The sequence below is a fragment of the Charadrius vociferus genome, unplaced genomic scaffold (assembly GCF_000708025.1).
Source record: "Charadrius vociferus isolate BGI_N301 unplaced genomic scaffold, ASM70802v2 scaffold7, whole genome shotgun sequence".
Classification (NCBI taxonomy): domain Eukaryota; kingdom Metazoa; phylum Chordata; class Aves; order Charadriiformes; family Charadriidae; genus Charadrius; species Charadrius vociferus.
The window spans coordinates 4,151,214-4,169,895 of NW_009649308.1; the positions used below are offsets into that span (position 1 = coordinate 4,151,214).

At 35.8% G+C, this 18,682-nt stretch overlaps 1 protein-coding gene across 1 annotated transcript in view; it reads right to left on the minus strand.

Annotated features, from left to right (window-relative positions):
• Positions 1 to 265: 265 nt before the first annotated feature.
• Positions 266 to 18,682, minus strand: part of LOC104290248 (chromosome unknown open reading frame, human CXorf57) — a 26,277-nt gene continuing 7,860 nt past the window's right edge. Inside the window, exons 5-16 of the mRNA XM_009889326.1 lie at positions 18,314 to 18,422; positions 18,069 to 18,160; positions 17,852 to 17,974; positions 16,572 to 16,679; positions 14,708 to 14,875; positions 13,981 to 14,141; positions 13,287 to 13,498; positions 12,044 to 12,112; positions 6,668 to 6,747; positions 2,838 to 3,131; positions 1,329 to 1,511; positions 266 to 411 (exon numbers count right to left, since the gene is read on the minus strand). Coding sequence (XP_009887628.1) covers positions 266 to 411; positions 1,329 to 1,511; positions 2,838 to 3,131; positions 6,668 to 6,747; positions 12,044 to 12,112; positions 13,287 to 13,498; positions 13,981 to 14,141; positions 14,708 to 14,875; positions 16,572 to 16,679; positions 17,852 to 17,974; positions 18,069 to 18,160; positions 18,314 to 18,422 — 1,745 coding nt within the window. The remainder of the gene's footprint in view (positions 412 to 1,328; positions 1,512 to 2,837; positions 3,132 to 6,667; positions 6,748 to 12,043; positions 12,113 to 13,286; positions 13,499 to 13,980; positions 14,142 to 14,707; positions 14,876 to 16,571; positions 16,680 to 17,851; positions 17,975 to 18,068; positions 18,161 to 18,313; positions 18,423 to 18,682) is intronic.

Below are 18,682 nucleotides of genomic sequence, written 5' to 3' on the forward strand. Positions count from 1 at the left end.
TAAGTTCACCAAATTGCCCATTCATCCTTCCTGAACATAAGCAACCAAGACATTGTGTAATCAGTTTCAAGACTGCTGAAAAATAAAGGGAACAATCATCCTTCTCAGTTACGTGGATGACCATTACAATTGCTCTAAGGATCATAATTTTTTGTTTCTGTCTGCTAGTTCTAGAAAAGTGCAATGTGTAGAGGGTGTATCCAAGTTACAGCAATTTTATTTCCCTCCTTTTGAACAAAATAAATTTGAAAAATAAGTTATTAAATTACACGGGATCCAGCACACCAGGTTCCACTGTCTTGTAGATTTTGCTCAGAAAGACTTCCACCTTATCATCACCCAAGTGACAGATGTCCAAGATGCAGACAACGTGTTTGCCGTCTAGATCCATCGCTGCTTTTACAATTTCATCTAGAAGTTAAGAAAACACGTTTTAAAATACATACAGTAAAAAGGTATGCTGAATTGACATTGTTTTCCATACAGTGATGTGTTTATGTTCAACCCCGTTCAATGAAAAACCTCACTCTAACTATTAAATGATGGCCTAATGGGAATTATTTTTTTTGGTATGATTTTATTAGTAAGTTCAATCATTAGAAACGACAGCATCAGAACTTAGATATGGAAAAGCTGAAATATTCATTACTTAACCATTAGTGATTTTCAGATTTCATAGTATTATTCAAGGAAAAGTAAAGATGTATTTAAATTAAATCAGGTCTGTCTATATATAAACATGCAGGAAAACACAATGCTTATATAGCACTTTGCAGTGGGATACACACGATACACATTAATAGTTTTCACCATATTTGTTGTGAGGTGACAGTAATTAGAAGCATAATTTGAAGGAAAATAATTCCATAGCAGGCAATACTTCAGTTTATAGGCACTGTAGGTTGCGTTAAAGCAGCTGTTCAAGGCGACATCAGTGAAATGGACTGACTGATCGACAGTTATTCCACTCTGTTTCAAAGAAGATAAAGCCAAATATTCCCATGCTCAGCCACACATACTGACTTCTATGTCAGTATAATTCCGCATCAACAAATAACTGCAAACACTATCTAGGTCACTTAAGAGTTTGTGGTTTGGATCTTAAAATATTATCTTCAGAGTATGCGAACAGCTCCAGTAAAAACTGCCCTGAAAGTTCAGGATTACATTTATTTACTAAAGGTGGTCACATAGAATTCATATGTATTTCACTGAAGAGGTGAACAACGTCTGACCTACAGCAGAGATTTCTACAGAGGATCAACTCTTGCATTGAAAGATAAAACAAGAAAGGATAAATGAGTAACGCCAGTGAAAGCCAGTCTCACTTGAAAGTGGAAACATGTCACAAAGCCTTCCATTGCTAGTGGCCTTCTCCTGACATGCAGAGATGCAACTCATACAAGATAATAATGTATCATTTTGAACGTCTTCTAGTTGAAATAAGTGGGGATCTTCAGGACAAAACAGTGGAAGGAATGCAACATCTATTGCTACATCGTGATTTATACCTGTTGAAAAAACATATTTAAGTTAGCAGAAAACTTCATCTTCAGCCCATTAGCAACTTCATACACCATTTCTTCTTTTTTTAAAGAAACAAATTATTGCTGGCTGAACCCAGATTTTTATTTACTTGCTCTTTGTCCATTAATTAATAATTGACATCTAAAAATACATTTTTATATATGTGGGTATATCTATTTATACATAAGCACATTCCAATTGATGTGATGTTATACTATTATTTGAGGCTAACAATGCTGTTAGCTCAGAAAATACAAAACCAACATTGGAAGCCATTTCACACTCCTTTTAAACTTTATTGCTGCTACAAGGGCAGAGAACATAGTTTTACAACCAGTGTATCTACGCAGTATGCAACGCAGTACTTGTGCTACTTTCATCTTGAATATTATATTGCAAGTCCCAGGATTCTAATGACTGTAAATATTCAAACACCTTCTCTGCAAATGTCCCTGAGCAAATAATGGAAACTTATAAATTACAGGAACTTAACATAAACATCGTTAAGCTAGGCAATTTCCTTCTCCTTTTAACAGGAAAACAAAAATCAAACATTAATATCCCACAGTAATTCTAACAAACAGATACACGTCAACTTGCCTATTATATTTTAACAAATAAAGATCAATCAACTGAAGATTTCTGCTAACCAGAAGCAGCAGAGAGCAGTCAATGAGTAGGGCTAAAATACAACCCTTAATTTTCTAGCATGGAAGAAAGGCACTTTAGGAGCAAAAGTACTCAAAAAAGCAACTCAATGAGAATAAAGTTCAAAAGAAGCAATTACTGTTGTCCTTTTCCCTTTAAGAACACTAACATGTTTCTGATTAATAGTCAGCTGACTTTGCAGCTTGAGAAATCAAGTGCAATTGAATAATTTACCTGATGATGTCAGACTGGTTGAACTAGTGAACAGGACCTACCTCTAAGCCTCTGATTCTAATAATCAATAGCTTAAGGACTACGCACACTCTTCAAATGACACACACAAACCTATGCACAAAATTGCAATTATACGTAAAGTGATACTAGAAACAAGATATTCAGTCATTTAATTTAAAGGCATTTTCAATGAGTATTACAGCTCTCTAGTAAAAAAATTATCCTCAATCACAACTCTAACAAAAATCTAAACTGTCAATCACTTTTTTAGACTTCAAGAAATACTCAGAATCAACTGATTAATTTACAGAAATCCATTCTGTTTCTGACAAAACCTCAAGTCCTTCTGAAGTTAACGCAGCATAGAGCTAAGATCTTACACTGCTCTTGCTTAACCTTTTTTAGAAACCAAACTACCAAATACTTACCCAGAACTGTCACTTCATAATACCCAAGGCCACTAGCACTTTTAAACTCATTGATATTTTTATCTGTTCTGGTTTCTTTTGGCTGGTACACTGCTGCATGAAGGTTGTACTGTTGCATAAGTAAGTCTTTGTGCGCATAATCAAATTTACGTGGGATGCTTTCTGGGAAAATTGTGCTGTGATGCAAATATTTCAATAACTTGTCTTTCACTTGTGCCCACAGGTCACTCTGCCATGAATCACAACTTCTGCCAGTCTCTGCAGTTTCAGGTGCATCACTCATTCCTTCTCGGTCTATTATAAACACAGAAAATATTTAGCTGCTTATATGCTCATAGAATCATATCACTTTTCCGCTAGACGAGAAATATTTTCATTAGAACATTTCCATTATGAAGACAAGGCAGAATGTTCAAAACACACAACACAATGAATTAAACTTGGAATGCGAGTAAACTGGTAACCTTTCAGGCTAGACTTGTAATAAAAAGACTTATTTCACCACATGAAAAGCATCATCGTGGCTTGTTTTTGGAGAGCACGTAACTTTTTTAATGAACAGCCAGAAATCATGAAAACCAGTCAAAAACAGGTACAAGTGAAGGTAAACTTTTCCATCCCTTGCACAATAACTATATGCTTACATTGAGGACTATGCTACATTTAAATTTTTTTTGCTACAGTCAATGATAGCTCTATTCTTCTTCCCTATTACATGTAACTTGAGGATTGTTTATGGTAAAAGCTGATACAACCATCACTTCCAATTTTGGAAGGCAAGTGTTAAACCCCATCTTTTGAGGTTATCAGAAAACTCATTTAAAAATATTCCCAGTATAGCCTTGTATCTCCTCTATCTCCTGTGAAACAACTTCTCATCAATTAGTCTTTTCAACTGGGTATATTATCCACCCCAACCTTTCTCTGTGAACATATACTTATTTACTTCTTTTTAGTGTCATAATTGCTATGATGGAGTATTAGGGTGTTCAAAAGTGAAGAAACCAGAACGTACACAGACAAACTGTTCCCTACAGCCTCCTCCTAGAGAAACTGATGTGTTATGGTCTAGACAAGTGGTCTGTGCGGTGGGTGGGGAACCGGCTGACAGGCTGCACCCAGACAGTGGTGGTAAATAGCTCCTTTTCAAACTGGTAACTTCTCACAAGTGGGGTCCCCACTTGTGGGGGATTGATATGAGGCCCAATGCTGTTCACTATCTACATAAGTGATCTGGATGATGGGATCAAGTGTAGCCTGACGAAGTTGACTCTGGTGACACCAGAGCAGGGAAGTGAACACCCTGCAGGAAGACCTCGATAGGCTGGAAGAGTGGGCTAACAAGAACCTTCTGAAGTTCAACAAGGACACGTGTAAAGTCTTGTACCTGGGAAAACATAATGCAGTAGTGCGGCACAGGCTGGGATCTACCTGGCTGGGGAGCAGCTCTGTGGAAAGTAACCTGGGGGTCCTGGTGGACCAGCTGAATGAGAGCAAACAGTGTGCTGCTGCGGCAAAGCAAACCAACAGGATGCTGGGTTGCATCAACAAGGGCATCACCAGCCGAGACAATTAAGTCGTCATCCCACTCTACTCAGTGCTTGTCATGGAATACGGTATGCAGTTTTGGTCCTTGCATTACAAAAAAGATGTGGACAGGCCAGAGAGGATCCAGAGAAGGGCCACCAAGATGATCAAAGGACTGGGAAGCCTGTCGTATGGGGAAAGGCTGAGAGAACTGAGTTTGTTCAGCCTTGAGAAAAGATGACTTAGGGGACACCTTATCACCATATTCCAGTATTTAAAGGGTGGCTAGAAAGAAGATGGAGACTCCCTTTTTACAAGGAGTCACATGGAAAGATGAGGTACGTTACTCCTGAGGAGATTCCAATTGGACACAAGAGGAAAATTCTTCACAATGAGAACATCAGCCATTGCAATAATCACAGAATCATAAAATGGTTCAGGTTGGAAGGGACCTTAAAGACCATCTAGTTCCAACCCCCCTGCTGTGGGCAGGGACACCTCCCACTAGACCATCTCCCCAGGGAACTGGTAGATTCCCCAACGTTGGACATTTTTAAGATTCAGCTGGACAAGGTACAGGGCCACCTTGTCTAGACCATGCCTTTGCAAAAAAAGCTTGGACCAGATGATCCTTGAGGTCCCTTCCAACCTGGTATTCTATGATTCCCTGAAACGATACAACATATGCAAGAACATTCAATATGGGAAATAAGAGACTTTATGCATTGAATTAGACAACACAGGACAGCAAAATTAAAGAAAATTGACACTAATACTGTGAGAAAAATATGTGCATATGATTACAAGCTACATTTACTAACATATCCAGATAATTATTGCATACTTAGATGAGAGACTGATTCATTTATTTTGGACTACACTCAAAATATCAGCCAACTGACATTAAATAGGGTTTCACATGCAGTGAGAAAATATCAGTGTAAATGGCATTTTAATTTAAGAATAAAAGTATCTAAATATATCTCTATTTTAGATATAATTATCTAAATAAAAGTATCTAAATATAAGTATCTGATGTAATATTTCTTTACTACAGTTAAAAAATGAGGCATGTATTTCAGAGTACATATTCACATGCTAGTGTGGCTTTTTTTGAAAACCAACTTTTAAAATCAATTCATTGAAACCACATACATGCATTCGTTTGACGAGATATACACAATATCCCAACAATTCTAGGGAGAGTAACAGCACAGCACAATAAACACTACAGCTACAAGAAATTCCTTTAATGTAATTTCAGGTGAGAGCACTCAATTTTATTTCTTGGTTTTAAAAGCAACAAGAAATTTTATCGAAGACTAACAACCAATAAAGTAATTAATTATCCAACTTGCTTATGGATATGTTTTCTTACTTTTAATATATTAAACATTCAGGAAAATTCACTGTAATTTCTATTGCTTTAAAGAAGCACAATGGAGTAGACCATCAATATGCTACAAAGAAAACCTATCGAGGTCATCACTAAATTAACATGAACTGCTGCCTTGCAAAAATAAAAGAATGGACAACTTTATACATAATATAGCTATACATAGAAGTAAACTGGCAGATGCTAATGTTGGGACAGATGCTAGTAGTAGACGAACTTTTAGATAAAAATACATGACTCAGTATATTCAGTCAGCTTTGAAAAGAGGAAAACATGTCAAAATATTTGCATGAAATAAAAACCAGACCAAGCTGCACATAATGACAACTGACAAATTAGACTTCTTCCTTTATCCAAAAATAGGTATCAAGAAACTAGCTGCATGGAACGGGAATTAATTTTTCAATTGCAGAGGAAGAAAATAAAACATTAATAACTAACTTCGAAAAAAATCCCTTAATCAAACATAATTCATATTACTGGCTTGTATGTTTCATCCATTTCCTCCCACATCTTGTATTTGCACTCTCTTAGCTTTGGTGAGGGACAATTTTATCACATGCACTACAGCAAGAAAAATTCCAACAGAAAACGTGTGTGTTTCTGAGATACAAAACTAACTTCAAACTTCTATAAAGCAACACAGAATTTATTCCCCATACTGGGAAACAGCTCGGCACTGTCCTCCCAGCCATCCTTTAGAACACATCAGGGGCACAACTGAGCAGAATGACATTAACAATACATCGGTACAGTGGCTCCCTATAGGTTGATGCAGCTAGATGTACAGAGGAATTGTCTTGACAAACAAGGTTTATAAGGGTATCTTTGTTGCCTGTTTTGGACCTGAAGAGAAGAAGCAGGCTTAAACCTCCTAAGGTTAATGTAACAACTATTTGCAACGTACCTGTGCTGCACTGTAAACTCTCTGATACAGCCTGTCCATTTTTATCTTGCACCAACTCTTCATGTTGAAATTCATCCAAGCTGCAAAAAGAAAGTTATCGTGTATATATATATATTTAAAACCTATTTAACATCAAACACCATGCAGCAAAAGTTCAAACCTTGACAGATTTGTAGTGATAAATGATATAAGCTTGAATGAGTAAGCACTAATACCTGGTTTCATATCATGAGACTTGTAATATAGCAGCTTGACATAATGAGACCTACAAAATCAGTTTTGAAAAGCTTAGGACAAGAACCGTTGTTATTTCTTTGCTTTATGAAGTAGATAGAAAAGTATTTTACACTCAAAAAACAGTGTTTGCTGCCCTCTACTGGGTACCTACTGAAACAGCACGTGTGGCACTAAAAGCGGAACATTACAAATGCCCAACAGGTTTATGACTTGATTCTAAAAAACGGTTGCACAGCGTGTTGCTGCACTTTCATATCGGCACCCTTCAGCAGTCAAAACCAAAGCACGAACCACGTCATCACTCCAGAATCCAAAATGATAGACAAATTCCAAATACATATTTTCCTTTGACCATACTACCCTGATACAACAATAAGTTCAATCAAGCTAACTAGATTTTTGTTACACTTTCATTTTTAACCATGAAATTTTGAATTAACGGAAAGCAATTATTCTTAACAATCTCTAATGAATTACCTAGGATATTATGCAGGAGAAAAACATAACAGATACTCTGAAACCACAACATGGTAAAATAAGCTCTTAGGTCCATTTATTCCTTTCTTCTTTGCTCCATTCCTCTTATTATAAACTCAACATGATGTTTGAATAAACTTAGGAAAAAGACTATCTCGATTATCTTGCATCGCAAACAACTGAGACATAGGCAAGACTTCATTAAGGTACCATGAAAATAAACTGGTTAGTTTATTAGTAACTACATAAGTAGCTACTAATAAAATATTGTAACTGCAAATACACAGGAACAATATACAGACAGTGAAAAAGGAATCAAAGACAAACATGCTGTTTAGTGGGACACTGTATTTCAGTCACAAGGATTTACAGGCTGGTTTTCTTTCAAGTTTCCCCATTTCATACTAGGATATATCTTGAAAATTTCATGTCAATGTTTCATAACAAATGGAAAATATCTAAAACCTAGTGAAAAGATAAGAGGAAATACATTGTGGGTTTTGAGTACGAAAGTATGAAACGCACTATCATCATGGTGTGAACTAAGTACTGGAGTGACTGTCTTGTGATCTTGAACTCTAGGCACAAAAGAATCCTCACGTAAGCACCACAAACTGTGCAACTGAGGTTTCAGCCACCTAACTTTGTAAACAAAAAAAGCTGCCGCATAGAGAACTCTAAAACAGTATGACCCTACCTGCTTCCCACCACCCACCCAAGCTTCTGAGCAGAGTTGTGTTGAAAATGTTGGTAAATGAAAATTTGTATGTGCTTCTATGTGACTTTGTAGTCCAAAGTATTTTTCAAATTCTGTGGTCCAAGGCAACCTCAGAAGTATACATTCAAGATGTCAGATCTAAGTTTATGCAGTGGTATTTATTTATGTTTTCTGATGAAAGGTAGCAGGAAAGTTTGTCTCTTTCTAAAACGACAGTCCAGTACTTATATTGTGCTTCCTATGGTATTATTTCTAGATGAAAGAATGTTTCCATGAAAATAGTATCTTATGAAGAATTAATTCCTTCTATACAAGCACCATCATGGAAAGTAATTAGTGTGTACGTGCAATGATAAATTAAACATTTACATACCAATTATATTAATACATTTTCAAGCCATTAGATGACATTTTCAAAGGTATGAACAAAAGTAGTGTAATTAAAAATTAGTGCCCCCAAAACTAATTCTCACTTTCAAGACCTGGACTTCTCAACAAGAGACATGAAAATCTAGCACAACGTTAGGAAAGGCTTGCTCAGAAATCGATGTGTCAAGTTAGATACATGCCAACTTCCCTCTTCATTAAAGCAGAGGATTAAACCAAGTCATACTGATGACAAGTTGATATTATCAAAATAGTGTATTTTTCTTTTAAAATTGTCTAATTTGAGAGGTGAATAGGCTTTGATTTAGAGCTAGTAAAGCCTTTGAAAAATAGGAAAAGAACTTGTCATAATTTTTCCCCACTTCTTCCACAGATCTGCAGCTAGGATGATTTCTCCTACCTGCTTGAAACATTACTCCTACAGGACTGTTTTGTGCTGGATGGGTGTGCAGTGTAACTTGAGCTAGGTTCCTAAGGGAAACCTGCTTGCCTATCCACACAGTTTACATGCTTCTCTGCCAGCCAGTATGTCTGCAAACCACCTGATAAAACCCAAATCGTTCCATTTACTGCAATATGCTGTAGCTGTTGTGCACTAAAACACCCACATTCCTGTTTTGCCCATGCCAGCTTTACGAGAACTTGTGTCATGCCAAATTTGCTATTCTCAGCCTGCATTCTGCAGGCTTCCCTTTTCACAGATGCCCACTTGCAAAAAAAGCCTTTAGTGAGTATTTCCAGATGCACTGGTATTCACCTTTTCAGTCACTGTACTTTAAGTATTGTCAACAAAAATAACATTAATCAAAATAGATGGCAGATAGATACTTTTAGAATATATTGGGAATATAAGCATGTCTTGTGCTTCACACCTATTTCCTAAGCACTTGGACTAAATGAGATAAAAAAAATTAAGAAAGAAAATAGTTACAACTTGTAGCCATGCCCAAATGATGCAAGGTATTAAAGTGCCTCAAAACAACAAAACCAAACACCCCACTCACTGACATAACTATTAAAAGCCTCATTTTATAGACTGGTTAGAAATCAACTTAACTGTCATGACACCATTATGGTACACGTGTCTACTAGGGCACGTAACAGAGTAACCAAACAGCCGTCTACAGTAATTTGACAAGTCTACACAAATTGATTGTTGATATCTACCAATGCCTCCATGAAAATTTCTGATTTATGTGAAAAAGGGATCTGAAGGAAACATCAAATTCTAGGAAACTTTCAGTCATGCAAACCTCAAGCTGAATTTTCCCATATTATAGAATCCTTATCCCTTAGCTCTCATCAGAGGGGAGGGGAAAAAAGGAGAAAAGGGTCTAAGTTATGTAAACATTTAGAAGTGAAACTGCAAGGATAGAAGCATACGAACAAGCTACTTTCAAGCAGTGCAGAGTGTGAGCACGTATAGCGCATGAGCAGCTCCATGGTAACTGCAGTGCTAAACTTACAAAGATTAAAATGCTAATAAAACTACTCTGGGTTGTTTTTTTTTTTTCACTTCCACATAGAAATAAACCTTTCTAAAATTCCTGATCTTTCCTCATTCACAATAATCTATCAATTACACTACTTTGGGGTACATACATGCTTAAAAGTATATTTATGTTGAATGTCTCTTATCAACAATAATATTAAATTAACCAGTTTCCTCTTACCTTGTTCTTTCTGAAAACCTTAACAATCAGATAAATAAGTTACTTCAGAAACATAGGAACTGAGGCTGTCAATGAAGAGCCTTAGAATCAGCTATTACTGTTTAAAAACAAAAAAATTTAAAAACGCAACCACATGCTGAAAAAATGCACAAAATACTTGACGCAAAAAAATCTAAGCTAGAATATGTACTTAAAAATATATTTTTACTGTTGTTATTTTATCAATGCATTAAAATATTTCAGTAAGAGGTGATATTCTGCTACTTCTAAGCAACAGAACAGAAAACAATGCAATTTTAAGGTATGTCAGGCTAACTTTCTGTTTTTCTTGTGCAATTTGGAGAACTCAGCACAACTTCATAGTTAATTACAGAAATACACAAGTTACCTTTTAATTATATAGAGTGAAACAGCTTTCCATAATCCAACACAGACTTTCTCCTCCTTTAGTTGGGGTTCTAGCACTAATGGCATAGAGTGGACACACAGGTAGCAAGGAGAGTAGCAGATTGAGAAAAGCAGAGAACAGAGTAAACATGCCTTAACTTTTTGCTTCACTTTTAAGAAATGGGGAGAAAACATTCTTCCCACCCTCCACCCCCAAGAAAAAATGGACTATTTCTCAGCAAATAAAGAAAACAGGGTTCCTCACATTCAAAAAAAATGATATTCCTACGGATTTGTGCCACATGTCCTTAAAGCTGACCTGACCTTAAAGCCAGGTGTCAACACTTTTAATGAATGGCCTGCAGAGCCAGGAAACCATTTCCTCCAGAAATCTACCAAGAGGACCAGAGGAAACAACAGATGTAGCTCAAAAGCGCCTGGTTTATCCCACAGAAAAAGCTTTTGCAAATTAGCTTCCTAGAAACGTTTTTTCAAGAAAATAGGCATGCTTGTAGGGCAGTAATACTGGCAGAATGGTCAACAACTTATGATCAACTGCATCATTACTATTGTTGCTATATCCCTAGCACCATGATGCTTTGTTTTAGCAGGAAGGAAAGAGGTGCTAAAAGTAAAATAAGGCGGCAACTGAGGGGCATAGGTACTCAGGACACAAGCCCAAATCACTGCTGCCAAAAAAACCAAACATCCAAAGTTACTGACACCAAAGAGCTCAAACATTCAAGTTACTCGCTGTGTTTGGAATAAATGACAGGAATTCAATGCCCTTAAACAAAATGCATGAAGGAAAGTAGCTTTTTACCCCAGACTAGCAAATAATAACACTCAATTGGTTTTCTTAATAATTTCCCACTTGTAGTTATTTCATTAGATTCCAGATTTGTCTGGGCTCTGGATTTGAAATTCCTACCTGTTTTGTTGTGGGTTTTTTTTAAATCCTTCTCTGGATCCAAACTGATTTCAATAAAGACCAAGTGTTAGGTAGCAGAACAAGCCAAGTGGCTTCTCAGGGACAGCTATACTTACACCTCTGTAGCTCCAAGGATGATGTATAGCTCAACCACCATTAGCAAATCCACTAATGCTATTACATTGTTCACTCTACTTGTTAATTAAGCATCCCTCCCCACTACCTTTGACTTTCCTACTTGAACTGTAATATCTCTGAAACAAAGACTACATATGTTACTCTGTTTACCATTATGGACCCCTGTTACTATATATTCCCTAATCAGCACTAGTAACAATATAAAAATATGTTCAATAACACACTCAAAATTATGTTTCAGAATAAAATAATCCAATATATTTGAACTAGAATCAGTGCAGAGGAATTGAATAGAAAATATTAAACTCTACCCTGATCGGTTCTTTCATTTCACTTCCATACAGATCCTTGACCTGTAAAAGTTTCACTTCAAATATCTTTGTTTCATCATTACAATTATTTAACATGATTAATTTCACATGACTTACCCTAATTTTCTTCTTGCAGACCGTGTGAAATAGGGGTAAGATGATACAGGAATAACAGATGCACTTCCCCTTAAAGTAGGAAATTCACCATTATTTTAAAGCATTTAGTTAAATGGAAATACATAAAGCAGAGAACATGCATGGTTTTCTTTCAGGCAGAATGAACCTAAGACACTCAAATGTTGGAATTTTCCTTATGAATGGAAATCCACTAGCAAGTGTGCTGTAACACTGCCAAGACACAACTTCTATTCACCAGGGTTTTCTTAGTCCTAAGTTTTTATTCAATCCTGATTACATTTCATCTCATTTTCCCTCAAAATATTCTGAATACCCACCCTCTTTTCTCATCTAAAAGTCATAATGTGGGAAGTTGAGAAGAAAAATATACCCTCTACAGCATGAGAAATCTACTAGAACAAAAAAAGATGTGGCTGGCTAGATTTCTGCAACATTAAATCTGCCAGTGTGTACACCAGGTTTTTAATACTAAATGTGGCTACATTAGATTTTGCACAAACATTGCAACAAAGGGCAATCTTATACAAGCAAATATTTTACTTTTGAACCTAATACGGTTGTATCCGACAAATTATTTTATCTTATTCCATTTTCTTATATCAGACTGATATCCTTTGCCTATGTCTGACTAGATGCAATACAATTTCCTGAAATCCCATCACAAGCAGAGCCATAGTACTACAAGTTATTTCGAGCCTTTAGGTGATCACCATCTACTTGCCTCTCTGACAGCAAGTTACAGCTACATGCAGTACATTCTATTAACCAGAAAGAAAAAAAATAAGGTATGTTTGAAATTAAGGAACAGGTATATCAGATCCTGATTCTGCATTTTCAGAAAAGAAATCTTATTTCCTCAGACCACTGTAACTGTTGCTTGTTCCACAGCTATGTCACTAAGCTATGTATGGTTCAAGTATTAACTACTTTTATTTCAAATCTGTGAAATTAACAACAATGTAGCATAAATATTAATCAGAAGAGAATATTGCAAACCAGACACCTGCTTTAATCAATCCTTCATTAGCCCAATCAGTATAATTGCCACCAACTCATACTAGGAAAAGTACCTACTACCTTTCAAAGTACCTAACTACCTTTCAAAGATTAAATGGTATATGCTTTTAAAGCTTTCTTATATATTTTCTATGGCCTGGGCTCTGAACTCATTTCCGTAAACACTTTTTAGAAGATCCACTACGTATTTATGAAGAGAGCTTACTGTTTTGCATCTGCATTTAATTTGCGTGGTATCTTTCTCTTGACTGAACTCTTTTTTGACAGTGAAGCTTGCTGCTGATGTTGTTCCCCAGGAGTGCAATGCGGCCCCAGAAAAGACTTTACTTCTTTATTTTGAACACTGGTGTCTTTTCTCTTGTGAACACAGTCTTCTTTGGACATAGCAGAACTTTCAAGAGACTGAGAAGTATCTTTCTGCAAGGACAGTTAATTGTTTAAGAGTTTCAAAGCACCTAAAGCTATTGCTTCCAACACAAAAGCAATTTTTAAAGGAACAGAACAATTTACGCTACCTCCTGGAAGGCATAGTATATCTAGCAGAAATTATCTTTTAATCATATTAATAAGATAAATTCTGTCTAGAAAGGGACAGAGAGCATGTTGCAGTAGTTGCCTCTCCCACATTCTAACTTACATCAGGTTAGCCAGTCAAACTAGTAACTTCTAAACAGTTGCGTAGTTTTACGGAGGACTGTCATAACGCTTTCAGAAAAGCACGAAATCATTGCTTTTTAAAAAGTTCTAAATTACGACTTTCAAAAATTTTGCTCTCAAAATAGCAAGTGAAGTTAATCAAGAGATAATGTAAATAGGTTCTGAACTCAAATGCAAAAATCTCCCCTCTAATTACAATCATAGTTGCTTAAGTTAATAGCATTAATTCCCAAACACTGTACCTGAACAAGTTCCACTCCTGAGGCTTCTTCAGCTGTACTGCTACAGCTGATGTATCTTATCGCACTAATTATTCCTTGAACAGCAATGCGCTTGTGTTCTCTGTAATGCAAGTCTTCGATCTCTTTCCCCGTTTCACCTATGGCTTTCAAAACCGATTCAACTGCAAAAAAGAAAATTTCATAAACAAGTTTTAAAGAAATACAGTATCAAAATGTCTGAATGCAAGACTCAAAAGATAATTTGTTATTAAATAGCAAATTGATTTAAAATTACATTTTTGAAGAATTTTAAATCTTTTGTTATTCACATCACATGAAAAAAAAATTAAACAATAAACCCTTTTAGCTCACATGCATCTTCTAGTATGCATTATCAGATACAAAAATTTGTTTCAGGTGAAATTTCTAATTCACTGAATTCTTCAGTATAACTGTCTTTAATCCTGATTTAGCAGAATATTCACAGTAAAACTTCTGGGCAGATCTGTAGCTCATGTAAGCTGCTACAGTTCTCCTGCAGCTACTGGTGCCATAATACTTTCTGTAAGATGAGAATTTAGCCTATAACACAATCAGTCATGAAAGGGAGGGTTTTCTTAAACGACATTACAAATTTGTGTAATCAGTATAGTAACTGTGTTGCTTTTCAACTGATGCTTTAAACGCTTGGAGTAAGACTGAACTGCAAAAAGGCTACAAATCTTAAAGATATTTGACAGTATGATACCTTTATTGTTTTTACAATATTTCAAAAAGTTATTTGGAGGTCGTGGAAAAGGATAATAGCCACCAATGACAGTTTTCTTCATCTGATCAGCTTCACTTTGTGTTTTAATCCACTGAATGAAATTTTTCACTTTGGTATCCTTGGTGTATGGCTGGCCCTTGTGCCACCCTTTTAAAACAAAAATAATCAGGTATCAAAAACAAAGCAGGTTACTGTCATCAGTTCTCATCTTGAAACTATCCTAAACACTATGTAGAAAAAACGAATTAAGAAAAACTGGACCTAGAGAATACAAAAGACAGCTTTGCACTGGTCAAGAGTGTTTTATGAAATTAGTATCTTGAATTCCTTGACTAACACTTGCATTTAACGTTGAAAGTTAGAAAAATGTTAAGTAGTGGAAAGAAATAAGGCAACTAGCAAAAATGCTACTAGAATACCTTCTCACAGGAGCATACAAAAGAACAAAATGATCAGAAATTGTTTTATTAGCAGGAAAGAGCAGATAAATCATCTTCATAGGGTTCAGCAAAGATAGTTAACTGGCAGGTTACAGACAATTGGCAAGGTATGTATTCATTGTTGGCTGGTTTAAAACCAACATATGGACTAAATACCAGTTTTATCAAATAAATTGTAATATGAGCAGGTCTATGTCTAAGCTGTCAACTGAAATAGACCTTATCCAATGGTTTGCAGTCTCCAGCTGTAGTTCTCATTTAGGACTCAAACAGACATAAAATGAACTAAAGCTAGGGTGGGGCACAGCTTAAATGTTTAATTAGATAATTAAGCACAATAATTAGAAAATAAGCACAATACTGAATGAACGCAACGGGAAAAAGCAACCTCTCAAACCCTTAATTTAGGAGTACATTGAATCGTTAGAAACGTATTAACAAAAATACTAGCTTGCTTTGCCAGTCCAATTAAGCACAAAACACCCTACCCAGCTTGTCAGGAAAGACCACGTGTATAGAACTGACTATGTTCAGGGACTCTTTCAGCACATATTTTTCTCCATTCATAGTTGTCAGCAGAAAGATTCAGACTGGATGACTGATATGTTAGGAACACTGAAGAAATGAGCTGGATAAACAAACACAGGAAAGATACACCTACTGCATCTTATAGTCCCTCGCAATTAGGCCAGTACACCACTAGCCTGCAACACTGCTATAATCTGCCTCCTGATTCAAGAGCAAATATACTAAAAGCAGCTGTGCCTGGTCCTGCCTGTGACATACTGACCGGTGCTATCTAGTGTACAGTATCACAGGGCCATAAAGAGTATTTTAACTGCAGATGGGAGTATTCAAACACGACTATCTAGAAGGAATGCTCCTTCAGTGCAGCCCAGCACCACATCCCTTCCAAGACCATGTGGTCTGCATAAGACTCTGCACATTAGCAAAGATGAAACATGATAGCTCTCCAAATATTTGGTGGAAAAGATTGGCTAAGATTAAATTTAGGGCAACCATACCCAGTTTAGGGTTGTTGGGTTTGTTTTTTTTTGTAATAAGGAAACCCGTAAGCCAGAAAAGCTGCAAGTGATTTTTAATGTTTTTAAGGAAGTGGTAATCTACATTGCTACACTACCAAAGGTTTAACACAGTCTGAAAGAATATTTGGTGAACATATGACTTAACCTAGTAATACTTAGGTACTTTTCATGAGATCCATCCATTAATGTCTCCCAAGAATGCAACTTGCCTTTTTCTTTTTGCAATGGTATTTCATTATTAACTCAAAGTCATTTCTGACAGGGAAACTACCACTGATTATTTTGTTGTGAAATGAAAACACCGTTTCCAAAGAAATAACATGAGAACTACATAAAACTATAACTAGTATAAGTTACCTGTAATGAATATTTGACTTTCATTTGAAGTTGTAAGGTAAATTGTGCTGGAAGGATTCTCAGTGAGGTCCCGTACCACTCTCATCTGTGTACACACCAAATATGTCACTGGAGAGAAAAAAAAAAAGCTTCAGGTTTTTTTCCTGATATTTCATTGATTTTAGAATGCCAAGACTGACACACACTGGATTAATTTTATTAAGTGCTCTAAACAAGATGTTTTAGTTCTTGACCCTAGAAATGCTTCAGCATGTATTGAGCCTCCATTATAAATTACAATATGGAGATGCAATTAAATTTTCAATTTAATAACAGTGCAAGAAAATTTCAGCATACGTATTAGGACTAAAGCATGAGATATTTCATCAGGTAGGATATCAATGAAACAAATAGTAAAAATACTGACATTAGATGGCTGTGTTTCTTAACGATAAAAAGCATAAAATCATAGAAAGCACAAGAAATCATGACATGCCACTGCAAATCTTCTAAATAGAGTACAAACTCACTCTTCTGTTAATATCTCAGTTAAGCACCAGAATGTCATTCTTTGCCATTTCCCCAGAACGCTCAAGATGAATAAGCCATAATGCTAACAGGGTTGTGTAGCTGGTCCTGCATCATATGATATAAAAAAATGCACACGACACCAACCAGTGTTAATGGAAGGATGAGTGCTTGGAGAAGAGAAAGAAGGCAAGAAGAAATATTTAAAGCTTTTTTTAAAATCCTTAATTAAGGATTCTCCAGTTTGAAATTTATCATTCTTAGCTCACATCCAATAACTAACACAGCTGGGTGAGGACTGCCGTTTGGCCAAAAGATATTTGTTCAAAGAAATGAAGCTATTCCACTTTCACCTCTCCCTTTCTCCAATCCTCTTAAATTATTCCTGTCTATAAAAAAGTACCTATTTATGGGACAAAAGGAGTAATAGATTTGACTAGCTGCCTTCTTTATTTGCCTCTGATGCAAGAAATGTTGCCACAGGTGCTTCACTTAAGTTTCTCTTTGAAATTAACGAGATCAGATGAGCCCCAGGCCCAGCTGCCTATCTATTTGTTTAGACTAACTAGCAGATTGCAATACAGTTAAGGCTTTCAAATACTTAAACTATTTTTTTTTTTTAATTTTCATTTCTGATCAGTTATTTGCTGTTTGAGGAGATAAACCACGGCAATTTTTTATTTAGTGGCAACTATACTCAGAATTTGAAATTAGCAACCAACTAGAAAAACACTATAAATAATTATTAATAAGTATTGTAGAGAGATGAATACTTGGGTGAATATGTTCAAACACATCTGGCTGAGACGTCGCAAATAATTCCAGTATGAATGGTTGGTCTGAGGTCCCATCAATGGCATGCGCCCAACGATAGAGCCAGAAGTCTTCACCATGTTCTACATAAACAAAGATTAAGAAAAATGTGTAAACATTTATTCAGAGAGTTAAAAATTGTTTGATAATGTCTGAAAGTCATATTTATAGAAAAACCTCTCTTTCTTGCTCGTTCAGCCCTTCCTACAAATGTCACAAGACCAATAACATCGCAGGAATGATTGTTTGGCAAGTCATCCAGTTCTGACCTAAAACCAAAACAGAACAAAAATGTGGGTATTTGTTAATAACAAAACATAAAGAGTTCTCAGAAACTTTTCAAAAAACATTTCCAATTAACATTCACTGTAACGTAGTGAAATGTAAGTTCCAGCTTGACAATCAACAAAATTCTATTTTACCTTGTGATAAACCGGTATTTAACTTCAGGCAATCCCCACTCTGGCTTAACCATTTCTTCTGGAATAATACTTATTTTAGTAGGAGGGTCTCGAACATTAAGGCTGATTTCTGACAAAGGAAAAAAATCAGTAACATTTAAGTCATGAATACAAATTTAAAAAAAAAAAACAACAACAAAAAACCAAAACAAACCACACCAAAAAAACAGGGTAAAGTTTCCTAAATGAAGTATTTCAACTTTCTCTTACTGCTTGTGAAATTATGAATCAATTCCTCTGACTTTATGTTTTAATCAAAATAAAGTAAGAAATTCAGGTACAGCATTCAATAATGCAATTTTATAATCTGAGCAATATTAAACTTTCAAA